The 13,072-nt window shown below is 45.5% G+C and overlaps 1 protein-coding gene across 17 annotated transcripts in view; it reads right to left on the reverse strand.

Annotated features, from left to right (window-relative positions):
- Positions 1 to 13,072, reverse strand: part of KCNMA1 (potassium calcium-activated channel subfamily M alpha 1) — a 749,169-nt gene that overhangs the window by 129,581 nt on the left and 606,516 nt on the right. For 12 of the 17 annotated variants that reach the window (XM_004273064.3, XM_049697236.1, XM_012534197.3 and 9 more), the window contains exon 18: positions 11,899 to 11,975. In XM_004273064.3, the coding sequence (XP_004273112.1) occupies positions 11,899 to 11,975 (77 nt within the window). Of the gene's footprint in view, positions 1 to 1,369; positions 1,544 to 11,889; positions 11,976 to 13,072 lie in introns of all 17 variants that reach the window. The other 5 variants (XM_049697232.1, XM_012534195.3, XM_049697235.1 and 2 more) reach the window with 2 other exon arrangements.

Consider the following 13,072-nt stretch of genomic DNA (forward strand, 5'->3'; position numbering starts at 1 on the left):
TCCAACACCAGCACCGGGCATGGCACACTCCACTGCATACAGTGATGTGAGGGCTCCCTCAGCCCTGGACGGCCCATCACTGCCACACAAGCACACCATGCTGGGACCGCAGGCTCTTTTTCCCTCCTTGTTGCCAGAGTAAATTAACTGCTGCTGGTGAAAATTTAGCTCAACCCGCTCTGGGCACTTGGAAGAAAAGAGAGTGGATAATATGGTTACCAGCAAACGCGGCGGGTGCTTTCAAGAGGAAGGGATGAACACAGAGGGGTTGTCTCCTACCGCCCATGCTACCAAAAATGTGAAAATAAGGCGACAGCCATACTTTAAGGTATCCAAGTCCTCAAGCAGAGCACAACCTCTTCTGCCCTTAGACGAGGGCCCTCAGTGAACAAGCTGGAGCTTTCAGGAGCATCACCCATGTACCACGTCAGTAAACACAAGCAAAGTCCATGCTGAAGACAAGGATAGCGTGGGGGCAGGGAAAGGTGCTCGGGAATCTGGTGTAGCTCAGCCTCGCCAGCTGCCGCTGCAAGACCCTGAGAGACTCCTGAACACCTCTGCACTTGCGGGGGGCAAAGACTGACCCCAAGGCTCCACGATGGACTCGAGGGAACCACGGAGCTTCTCGGCTCATGATTTTTGTTGTTATTTGGAATCACAGTCGCTACAAGATACCTTAAACAGGGGGCTATATTTCTAGAAAAAAATGAAAGGTATTAATGGGCTGATCCTTTGAATGAGTCATCTTTTTGAGGGGAAGCTCTAGAAACCAGCGGTCTGTATAGGTTGGCAGATTCTTGTTCAGAGCATAGTAGGCAATCTGGCACTGGAGGAACGAGATACAGGTTAGGGGGACACAGCAAAAAAAACCAAAAAAACCCATCTGCATTGAAACCCTGTTATATTTTGGAAAGTATCCAAGCTCACTAAAAGCAATTTCATGCCAGAGTTGGCTTGTTCTCTCTAAACCGTTTTCCTTCCTCCTTTCGACCCAATCCGATGTCTAACCCCTTTCCCCAAATAGTAAGATATACATTTCCATGCATCTCTGTTATCAATATAGTATTTGATGTGTTTTCACATTTATTTCCAAGCATATTTACTTAAAGGAGAGAGGAATAATATCACTGGATTATAATATCACAGCCTGCACGCTCTTACAAGAGACACAACAAGTTCACAGAATAGGGAGGGAGGCCTCCCCAGCACGTACACAGTGACACAGGCAGCGAGGGCAACACATCACCACATACACTGGGAGGAGAACATCAGCCCGACTGACTCACAGCACCACAGGGCACGACACGAGACGGGGGTGATGCCACAGACAGCACAGACATGGAACTGTATGTGTCGGGGTTAAACTTACAGGCACGGAAAGTGGTGGAGCAATCATGAACAGAGACAGAAGAAAGTGGGAAGGCTCTCTCAAGGGTGTCCACGTTACCACGCACACGGCCTGACATGCACGAGCAGTCACGCTCAGAACGTCCGCAATCAAAACAACATGCCCGTCTCATTCTCTTGTAGATGGACATCTTGGCTATAACCATGGGGTTGGATGGGACGAGAGGAAGAGCGGTAGTTAATGGCAAGGTCACACACAGCAAGGCAGCTGGAAGGGAGCTGAAGGGATTGAACACAGGTCTTAGTTCACGTTAACAGTCTTGACCCAGAAAAAAAAATGCAGAGAGAACTGTTGGTAACACTTTGGTTGTACATTGGAAAAAGCAGAGAAAATAGCCATCGCCTGTAGAGTCCCCCAAGGCTGTCGCACATTATTTTTCTACCCTGGGTGAAGCGGGTGACCACGGGCAAGGACACGGCTGATGACAACCGGGTTGCTGGATGAGAAGCAGCACACACTGGAGACAGCAAAAATGTAACCAACATTTTTTCCCCTGGCACAATTAATACAGGAGGACAAAATATACACACAGCCAATCGATTAATTGCTTATTGCGTACAATAAATGGTTTTTGCAAGATGCAAAAATATCTAGTATGTAGGCTTTCTAATTTCCATCCATTTCTGGGCATTAGGCAGAGGCTGGGACAAGCTTTCATCCAATTAGATATGAAACGATTACGTGTTAATATAGAATCTGAGGATGCCTCTGCTGAACTTCCCCAGAGTGAGTTTACACGATGCCTACAGGAATTCAAATTTAGTCTTGACAGAGCAAATACCCAAATCTGTCCATATAAGAAGTGCAGCTCCTCAAGGCTAACACTGCCTATCTGACATTAAAGGCAGTTCACAAATAAGAAATCACCCAAAGCTTACGAGATGTTCGTCTATTGCAACGCATTTAGCTACTCATGGGTGTATTTTCTGCTTGAAGCTGAGAGAATCTGAAAATCGCATCTGCTCTTCTCTCCCCCTCCCAAAAAAAAAAATTCAGAAAGTTATCGGGCTATTGGTTAACCATATTTTTTTCTTATATAAAAAATATTGGCCAAAAATAGATGAAAAATTACAAAACATGAAATGAGAGAATAGATCCCACATAAAATATCTTACTAAGATTTGCGCGAGGCACTGATAGCTCCTCTCAAGCTAATATCATAGGTTCTGCACTGCCTGGGAATCCAACTTGGGTGCTAACGTACAGAAGTTGTTGGACATCACTGTAATGGTTCTCAAGGCCCTGCACCTTCACCCTTCAAGCCAATTTATATTTCAGTACAAGAGAAGCTGTTTGTACCTCATTGTGACGCTACAGCAGGCAAACATCTTGGTTTATCCTTAGCATGAACCTGCCTGCTCCTTTCGCAAGATGGGAGAAGAATTCATGTTTATTCCAAGCATCACAGCCAAACAGTCAGCTGAACTGGAGAGCTGTTATTCCCTGTGCCCACACCTTCCATCGTGAAAATCATTTTTCCCCCATTGTTTTTTTTCTTAGTGGAGAAATGGTTGCACTCTTACTTTAAAATATGGCTAGTGGTTTTGAATGTCACAGTCACCAGGAAGAGGGGTTTAAATCTCTCCAATGGGTCAAGTCCTGTTCTAAGACCTTTATGACGTGCCATACAGTCTATTGGTCAAGCAGGGGTAACATTATGGTTGTGAGGAACAGGCACTGGGGCAGATGAATGAGAGATCCCTTGAGCAGCAACTCCATTCCTGTAATCCTGGCTCACACTTTTAGCGACATGTTCTTTTAGCATCCTAGCTAGTCAGTTGTTCAGATCATCATCATGCAGCCCCAGCCCTGTTCACTGCGTGGGACATCATTCCTGAGCTTAGCTTTTATGAAAAAAAGAAAAAAGAAAAAGTTCCACTATAGCATTTGAATCAGAAGAATTTAGAAGGCATGGTGGGATTGCCCAGACACCCCAAACAGCAGTTGTCGAAGTCGAGAAAGGCAAAACAGTCTTCAGTTGAAGACATGAAAATAAAGTTATTTTAAATGCATCCAGATCTGGTGTACAACTCGCAGACCACTTGCTTGTTCTTTTTCCTTCTTAGTTCTTTTACTGGAAATATTGACTTGTTATTTATACAGAGGAGGGAAACGAAGATGATTTTTTGTTTTGCTGTAGATAAATTGTTTTGAAAAAACTTTAATCAAATGCTGTAGCAGAAGAGAAGCCCATCAAACTCTGAAATGCTATGCTTCTCATTAGCAACAGTGCCTGGTTTTCGTTTCCATACTGCCATTTTGGGTTCACATACAATAACAGACTCTGACACATTGATAGGGAAAGCAAGTTCTTATATGTATACCCTTTAAGGACAAGGGGAGGGAGGATGGGGGCAGAATAACTTTCAAAATGATTTTGTCAGAGGTAAGCCCATCATAATGGGTGATTGAAACCTCCTACTTGATAAGGGTTCAGGAGGAAACACAACTTCAAACCAGTGCCTCTCAGGGACTGTTTGCAATTGTTATTGTTGGCTCTTCCGGAGACCATGCATTGTTCTAAAATTTCATAGTGTTAGCATGCAGGAACAAGCTGAAATTGGTAATCAAAGCAGCAAAAAAACCATTTGCTATAAGAAGATTAAATGTTAATTGTAAGCACTCACATTCCAAAGCAGTATATGCATAAAAAAGAAGACATGCTCTTTCTCTCCATTCCTTCCCAGTCATCAGTTTTACAGTCACACCAAATCCAAAAGAGAAATCTCAGAAGACAAACAAGCACCACCACAAAAAGGAAAAAAAACAAAAAAAAATCAGCAAGAATGATGGATGAGAGGCTCAAAGACAGGACAGAAACAGTTAAAAATGATTGAGCCCCACACACTGACAAACCTTTGTGAATTACTACAATGTCTAGCCCAAGGTGCCACCAACTGCGAGGTTGGCTCCTTGCTTTACATCTGGAATAGTCCATTTTCACTGACCCCCTATCGGGTGTCTTCACCTACATACTTCTGGGTCCGCTTTCTTAAAAGGTAAGGCCCATTCTGACCTCCCATCTGGTGGTTGCGATCCGTCAGGCTTGAAGGATGTGTGTCCCAGCCAGGAAGAGCCTTCCTCTGGGCCATTTTGTGAGTCAGGAACAAGCTCTTTAACTAAAAATGGGTGAGGATTTGCCTCTCTGGTGGTAGCTGTTCCAGGAGATGTGGATACTCTGTGTGTAAAATTATACTCTCAAGTTGTAAAATAAAATTATATCAAAATTAAGTCGTGGACCTCCGACTTCGGAAAATACCATCCCTCATCCCCCTCGACACTCTCTGCTTCCTAATCCTTCAGTTTCGTTTCAGTGAATTGTGGATAGCCAGAACCACCGGTATTTTATTTCCACGTCTCCATGATTGTTTCCTTTTCTAGAGCTGATGTAGGTTCGAAGGTTAATTTCAGATATCAGAGCGCCGCTTAAAACTCCCAAGGTTAGGTTTCAAGGAGCAATTTTGAAAGTTTCAGTATTTATTTAAAACAGAAGTAAGTTTCCTATCTACTCCCTGGCCACATGAAGTACCCTCTCTCCTCTGGTGTTTGCTGATTTTCTTTTCTATCGAGTCACCCAATGACTTCCTCAATCTCAATCCTCAGAAAGGGAGTTTTCCCCAGGAGCTCAATGGTAATACTAAGTAGATCTGTGAGGACATCTAGTGGCTCTGTGTGGAAGAGCAGCTAGTTAACAGATCACCTGAACTAGCTGGGAGAGGACGCTGTGTGCCTCTTAAGAATTGAAACGTGCAGTGTCATTTCAATTCAATGGCTTCTCCCAATCCACAGCAGAAGTTTAGGAAAGAGCGGAGATTAAGGCGAGAGAGGTTCTAGAACATGGTCCTAGAGTGGTCAAAAGTGGCAACTTGCAAGCACATCGGCTCTGCAGCCGTGGTCCGCAGAGAAGGACCCCTTCAGCACCAGCTGGCTGGGTCTCCTTAAAGCCCTGCTGTAGCTTCCTGAGACAGGGAACAGACAAGAGTGTGTCTCTCAGAGGTGTTAATGCTGCAGCTACTTGTCATTCCATCTTAGCACTCTTGGAACTTTATGCTCAATTAATTGCCCCCACTGGCCAACTTAACTCGGAGAAGGCAGAAACAGAAGCCTCTGCAGACTCAGTTTTCTCCTTGGCCCACATCATCAGGTTCTTGTTCTTGGACTGGCGCCACAGATGCAAAGAGCTTATGCAGTTGCCAAGACCCTGGGTCTCACCTTTCTCCTCCAAGAACTCTGCCCTAGAAGTTTTACAGTTTGAGAAAAAGCTTTTATGTGCTTGCCTTCCCCACGACGAAGTGGATATTCATCCAATGTTTCCATTATGACTTCCTAGTGCTATTTGTAGAGACAAAATAAAAGCGTTTCCCTCATGGACTTCATCAAAGCCATTTACTGGAAGACTGAGAACTGGAAGATTTCTCAGACGTACTCTCGGACAACTTTTCTTATATATTCAAAGGTCTCAATCATGAGAAAGAAAACCTGTAGAGAAGGGGCTGCTGTCGATGTAGCTTAGTTACTGCTCTTTCCTTGTGTCAAACTGACAATGGGTTGTCAAGTTCAGGTTCTCTGCTGGTTAGCCCTTCGGAGCCAAGCCTGGAATGGAGGAGGGAGCTGGACTCTATCCTGCTCTCGGCTCCATCTGCCTCCTGCACCAGCAACCAAACTGTCAGCCAGTTTCCAACTGTAGAATCTTAATTTCCAGGGTGGGTTGGAAGGGGCAGGAAAAGCAGTGCTGAACTGAAAAGCTCAGGTGACATTTCCCAACTGCTGGGGAAAAAATATTTTAGGTTTCAAATGGAGCAATTCAAGACAAGACTGGGGCAGAAGAAAAAAAAAAAACCCTGCCATTCAATTCACAGACACTTGTCAGATTGCAACTTCCTGTTTAAAATCAACCCAATGAAGGAAGGCTTATTTCCAAGCAACAAAATTTTAAGTTAAAATATCCATGGAAGAAAAAGTCCACCGAGGTGAATGGTGAAGGCATTTGTTTGATGGGACAGTGGGAATCCAAGAGCGTTCTTTCAGGTCCTATAAATGAGGAATGATGTCTTCACTTAGCAAAATTCCTCTGATTAGCTTCTGGAGGAAGGAGAAAGACCTTTCAGGTGGTTTTCCAAGAACGGAAAGAAGGGAAAGAAAAAGCTGGTTAATGTCAGCAGCAGAGAGCACACCGAACTAGCTGACCCTCCCTCAATACCATATTGTGGCTGGAGAAGACAGAGGAATTTGGCACGAGAGTTGTTTGTTGATTGACATCACGGTTTCCCTCCAGTTCTGAAAGATCATTAGATACAGTAGGCAGCTCTGCAGGTAGGAAAGCGGTTCATGCCCTGAAGTCATTTTTCAAGGTGTTCTGCAGATAAAGGGAGCCATGGAGTCAATTTGGGCAGAATTTTGCTCTGAACCGAAGAAGGTCATTGTTTTGTTTTGTTGGTACGTTGAGCATTCCATACCCTCCAACTGTGAAGACTAGCCCAAACCAGATGACCAACTTGCCTCTTCTTCTGCAAAGGAGCAGGAGAGGACCAGGTGCGGAGACTTCTGCAAACTCCAGGGCCGCTAGACTGGTCTACAGGTTGGGTCTCTCATAGGTGAGTAAAGACGGACGCTCATCGCTGGTGCCGCTGAAAGCAGCACTGCTCTAAGTCACACACAGAAATACTGGCCTACGAGCTCCTCGTCAATGGCCACATCTTGCTGGGAGAGACGGTCCTATTCCTGGAGTAACTCAGGGGCTCAGAGACTCGTATTTACTCATTCTGGCTTCTACATAGCTCATTAATGAAATGGAATGTTCTCTTCAAGCCATCTTTCTCTTCCTTAAACAAGTAAATGGATCCTGCAAGATGCCTGACACCCACAGAGGAACTAGGTATGTCCTAGCGGGTATTACGGAGGGAGAAATTTTATTTTAAAGCAAGGTGCTTCATAGACTATAGGAAATAATTACCACTGTAGAACTTACTTGTCTCCAGTAAGGCAATTTAGATACTTACAGTCCCAAAGCTGGGTGTCCAATTAATTCTCTCTCAAGCGCTTTCTCGTATAGAGAGGCACATATGGTGTAATAAATACATCACTCTCTCTATAAAATATCTCTACGCTTATATATAAAAATGTACATTTTTACATATAAAGTACTGGTACATATCATATATATCACAACGTGGGAATATATATGTAGCATATGTGTTTCCGTCAGGATAGGGATTCAAGCTTAATAGCAGAGGAGACCAAGTATAATTTATCAAAGGCAAGCATGACAATGAACCCCAATTGACGAAGCATCTAGAGCTAGTGGTAATTACCTCAGCTGACTCAGTGTCCCCTAAAGGTCCTGAGACAAGGCCTTCAAGAGAAACACTGTTGTTAAGGTCTTATTTTCAAGTGGAAAAATAAGACAGCGCCAGAAGCTGACAAGAGGCTGGCGGGGGTTGGGTGGGGGGGAGGGTGGATGAACAGAGAGGGGTTCCCTGCTCGCAGGGTTCTCCAGCTCCAGGCTACTCTGCAGACCGAGTTGGGGTATGATGTCACTGCTACATGCAACATAAATACCAAAAGAAAAAAGAAACTGCAACTGCACAGAAAATAAAAGAAGTTTCTCTTCTAGAGAAAGACAGGGGGAACTGGATTCCGGGCTGCTGGGAACCCGTTTTACTCACAATATATCACTACCAGTGTGCAGTTAAAATAGAGTAGGGGCAGTATTCCAAGGCAGCAAAGAGAAAGAAAATAAATCACAAATATGTCAATGATTAGAAGTTAAAGAAAATTCCTTCAAACACAGCAATTTAGACATGACTTGTCCCCTAGGAGTCCACCTTTTGGCAAATATTTAGAGGCTGGGGGAGAAAATGTAAATCATTAGACTGGGTTTGTTATACAGAAAAAGAAAATAGGTAAATAGTAGATTCTGAGAACTTGCTCCTTGGCCAGACAGCTGAGTTTGACACTCTTCCTTGATGGAGAACTATGAAGAAATGGGAAAAAATGCAAAAGTTAAACTATACTACCAGAGAATTTCCAAAAATGGAGTGTGCACACTTGACATTTCTCCAGATAGTATGACGCGAGATGTTTAAGGCTGTTGAATGAAGGTGAATGGGGAGGTTGGGGGCTGGGTGGAGGGTTATTTGGAAAGGGAAAAGCCAGGTTGGGAGGGGAGGGTTAGAAAACTGTAGATAAAGACCACTGATGTCATCAGCTCTGCCCTCCCGGAAACTTATCATTCCAGGGTGAATTATTAATACCTGGCCTAACAGGTTTGGGCAGTTGACTATGGGTCAGCTGCCCTCTCCAACTTAGGGCACCAGGCAATGTGCATTCAAAGGCAGGAACCCCCCTACCCCGCATTATTAATAATTCTAGCTCTACTTCTAACAAAAGTTTCTTTGCAACCAAAATCTATCTTCACCAATTTCCTAACCTGCCTGGTATGCCCTAGGACGTTCATGTTTAATCATTCGTTTTATTCGAACCACAATTTACACATACACATCCGCAACCCACCCTCTGTAACACAGGCTATGACCTTTTAATGAGGAAGAATGATATTTGGACAATTCTGATTGTTATCAAACATTAACCTCACAGCCAAGGGCGTCTCTGAGACAAGGAGCCCACGGAGGGGAGAGGGGTGCAGAGAGAGAGATCAGGGCCCTGTCACACTGGCTTGGCTTTGCAGAGACAGTCCTTTTGTAGCAATCTGTGCTGCGCAGGATGGGAGATCATTCGATTCACTAGCTGAACCAACGTTAAAGGTAATGAGGAGAGCAGAATTATTTCAAACAATTACGTGCCTCTCTCTCCAGGACGAAGTTAAAGTCAGCTGCCGTTTGTTTGCCTGGAACCAAGATGGAAAAATATCCCAGAGGCCAAATCCTCATTTCTAGGGACTTAAAAATCAGTCTGCTGGATTCTACTATAGATAGTGCCCTGTGAGGAACATTCCAGCATCAGAGCAGGAGTCAGAGATGCTCACTCTTCCTCCTGCCATTTCCACTCATGCCTCCCTAGAGCCTGTTCTCTGTCCAGTCACCAGGGAAACCCTTTAAAATAAGAACTGATGATGTCATTAACTTGTTTAAACTCTTCCAATGGCTGTATTTATCGTAACACCAAAACCCCGTTTCTTCCCATGGCCCCTGCCTGCCTTTTTGACCTCGTCTCCTACCACCCTCTCCCCAATCCCACCAGCCCCACTGGCCTTCCTGCCTTACCTCAAACACCACTAACTTATCCCTACCTTTGCCCTTGCTCTTCTGTCTACCTGGACTGAGTCTCAGCGTCAGTGTCACCTCTCAAAGGAGGTCTTCCAGACCTCTCTAGCTAAAGCAGCAACCCTACCAGGTCCCTCACACCCTCAGGCAGTCTCCTCTCTCTTCAGAGCACTTGTCTCTGTCTGAAGGCATTTAATTATTGCTGTGATCATTGCTTGCCTCCATTCACTAGAGTGAAGGCTTCGGGAGGGCAGGGCCTATCTCGTTCACTGCTCCATCCCTAGCACCCAGAAGAGCGCCTTGCACAAAGAAGGCACTCGAACACATGTGAATGACTGATCGCCACGTGAAAGTAGCCTTGTCATTTCACTGATACCCCCACGGGGCCAGCTTCTCCGGCAAGTATCTGGTCAAGGGTTATGGGCCTCAATACTCTCCTACATTCCCCAACCCTCTCCACTACAAGTGTTTTCTGACATGGGTTCATCCTCTTGTATTTGTTACTCTCTCTCATGTACTTCTGCCTTGGGATGTTGTGTTCCTTCTGATGGAAGTGAGCTGGGTGATGCCTGGTCAGCTGAGCTGTGTGTCTGTGTTTACAGATAACTGAGCTGGGCCGGGAGCACTGCCTGGTGAGAAGGGTCTTTTGAGTTACGGAGTTTGGGGGATTGGTTGGGGAGTGAGTTTGTTCTGTGCCTCTATAGGCCCTTGGACGCCCTTCCTGGTAGGTTGTCGGAACTGGAGAGTTCTTAGGCCCCAAGAAGTCAGAGGTTCCTGTCCTGAGGTGTGGATGCTCATTTTGGTGAGGTGTCAGAGCTGGGTGGAGGGGGCCATGTGTGTTAAGTCAGTGGAGAAGGGGGAGCAGAACAGTGGACCTAAGCTGCCCCAAGCTTGGGAACCAGCCCAAGAAGATTTCTACAGAGACTGCTCTGGACCAAGAGTGTTTCTCTGGGTATTTGCCCACGAGGCTGAGGGCCTCCTCCATGCTCCAGCAGAGTGGTGTTTACGTCTCACCAGTTTTGTTATTTCCTGTGCTCCCCTTTACGGCTTCTGTGAAAGAACCTCTTGCTCTGGTCAGCGTACCTCAGGAATGGTGCTCTTCTGTCTGGTGTGTGCTTGAGAAAAAGTATTTTATGGGGTGATCCTTTATAGTTGGGTTCTTACTCATCAGACCCAATGTCACCCACCTTGACCTTCTCTCTTAGAAAAAAGACGAGGGCACAGCACCAAGAGAAGCCTTCGGGTGAGCCTGAACCCCTGTCTGTTGGACCTATGTGACTCTCAGCCATCTCATCCTCCCATGAGACTTGGAGTCTCGGTTTCCTCTTTTCGTAAAATGGGATTAATAACACCATCTGCCAGATACGCAGGGTTATGGGGAGGAACAACAAAAATAATGATCATAAAGAGCTTTGGAAACATTAAATCACCATGGGAAGGAAGGCATCACTACCGTTGTTTTCTCCAGGGCTGTGAACAAATTCTATTAGGCAATGCAACACAACGACTGCAAACCTCACTAAGCCCTAGTTTTTCGAGAGCTCACCATCCACCATTCCTGATTTACCATATCTTTCTCAAGAAGTCCCAGTGGCAAGCTGCTTTGTAAGGAGTCTGAGACGATACGTCAGGAGCTATCAAGCCCAATCTAGTCTACCCCAAAGAGCAATGGTGTTTGAGGCTGGTCACCGGGGCAATGGCAAATAAAGCCCATTGGTGATGACCAAGTTCCTTCCTTGGGCCAGTCTGAGGGTATCACAATTGAAAACTCTGGCCTTTGGTACCCAAACTGGCAGGAATCCCAAATGCAAAGAGAGTCAGCTCCCATTTGGGAGACCGAATCCTCAGACCCAGTTTCCCGTCAGCCCTAGCAGGGCCATCTTTACACTTGACAGCCTCCCATCCACCGGAAATCACCATGCAAAACCACTCCCTCCTCCAGGGCCTTGGCTGCCCTCCTTCTCATACACTGCGTTTGCTCTGTTTGACTGGACACATCTACCTAGGCATCCCTTCAGAGTCAAGAAGTGGGGACTAGGCATGAGGCTCACGCCGAGGTGTTGATGGTGGTGATTTTCCATCCTCTGCTCTGATCAAGTGAGGACAGGTATTAATTTCATGTCTCTTTAAACTGCAGGGTGAAACATAAACGTATTCAAGAACGCTCTTGATGTTTAGTGTTTCTTTAAAAGGAAAAGGAGAAGGGAAATGAATTTGGGGAAAAAAGGAAGGAAAGAGGGAGGGAAGGGGGAAAGAAACACTACTTACGCCGTTTGCAGCCACATTTTTTTATTCTTTTGGGATCCGTGATGTCATCATGACAGGCCTTGCAGTAAAAAAATGCCCTGGAGGAAAAGAATGGAAAAACTGACACGATTCATAATCCACCCAAGTGAAATGAGGACCACATTTCCTCCACCATGGTGCCAAATTAATGAAACACGCCAGCACTAATTTCCTTTAATCTTCTGAAAGGTTTAGACGTTTACAGACGGAAATGTTTGTTGCGAGACCATTTATTTCAAACATAGGATTCTGCGATTTGAGTTAGTGCTTCTCTTCATAAACTTTTATTTGAAAAGGAGCTGGGAGAGAGATTGCTGACGTGACACACCACATCTGCTCGCTCCTCTTTCATTTTGGAGAACAGCTCTAAATGCTGCTCGTCAGAACACATGGGCAACCAGCTCTGGGCCCTTGGCGGGAAGTTAAATACATCTCCGACATCCTCACCGTCTGGTCAAATAGGTATTAAAGGGGCACAAGGGTGACGTTCCTCAGTCAAATAAAAATATTAGCCTACTCACTTGGAAAGCACCTTCTCTTGTCAGCCAGAGTGAGAGAGGCTGAGGAGGAAGGTGGAAAGGGAAAGTCAAAGGGGCCCTCTGTCAAATTCCTTCTGGGGTATCATAGCCCGTATTTACTCCCAAACTGGCTGGACTCACTCCCATACCATCCAGGCCTGAGAACACATCATCACTGAAGGTTTTCTTCTTACGAAGGAGCACAGCTCATGTGACCCTTTGGATGGGGTGGGCAGAGGGTATTATAGGATTGGGCTGGATAGAAGGAGACCCAGAGGAGGCAACCAACAAGAAAATCCTCTCCTGTGACTCAAATGTTAATATGTGATTACAAGGTCTATTGGCTGTGTCGGAGATACTCTGGATGAGACAAAACAAGGTCATTGGGGCACTATCTATCTATCTAATCTATCTATCTATCTATTTATTTATTTATTTATTTATGGCTGTGTTGGGTCTTCGTTTCTGTGCGAGGGCTTTCTCTAGTTGTGGCGAGCGGGGGCCGCTCTTCATCGCGGTGCTCTCTTGTTGTGGAGCACAGGCTCCAGACGCGCAGGCTCAGTGGTTGTGGTGCACGGGCCTAGTTGCTCCGCGGCATGTGGGACCTTCCCGGACCAGGGCTCGAACCCGTGTCCCCT

Source organism: Orcinus orca, chromosome 14, assembly GCF_937001465.1.
Source record: "Orcinus orca chromosome 14, mOrcOrc1.1, whole genome shotgun sequence".
NCBI classification, from domain to species: domain Eukaryota; kingdom Metazoa; phylum Chordata; class Mammalia; order Artiodactyla; family Delphinidae; genus Orcinus; species Orcinus orca.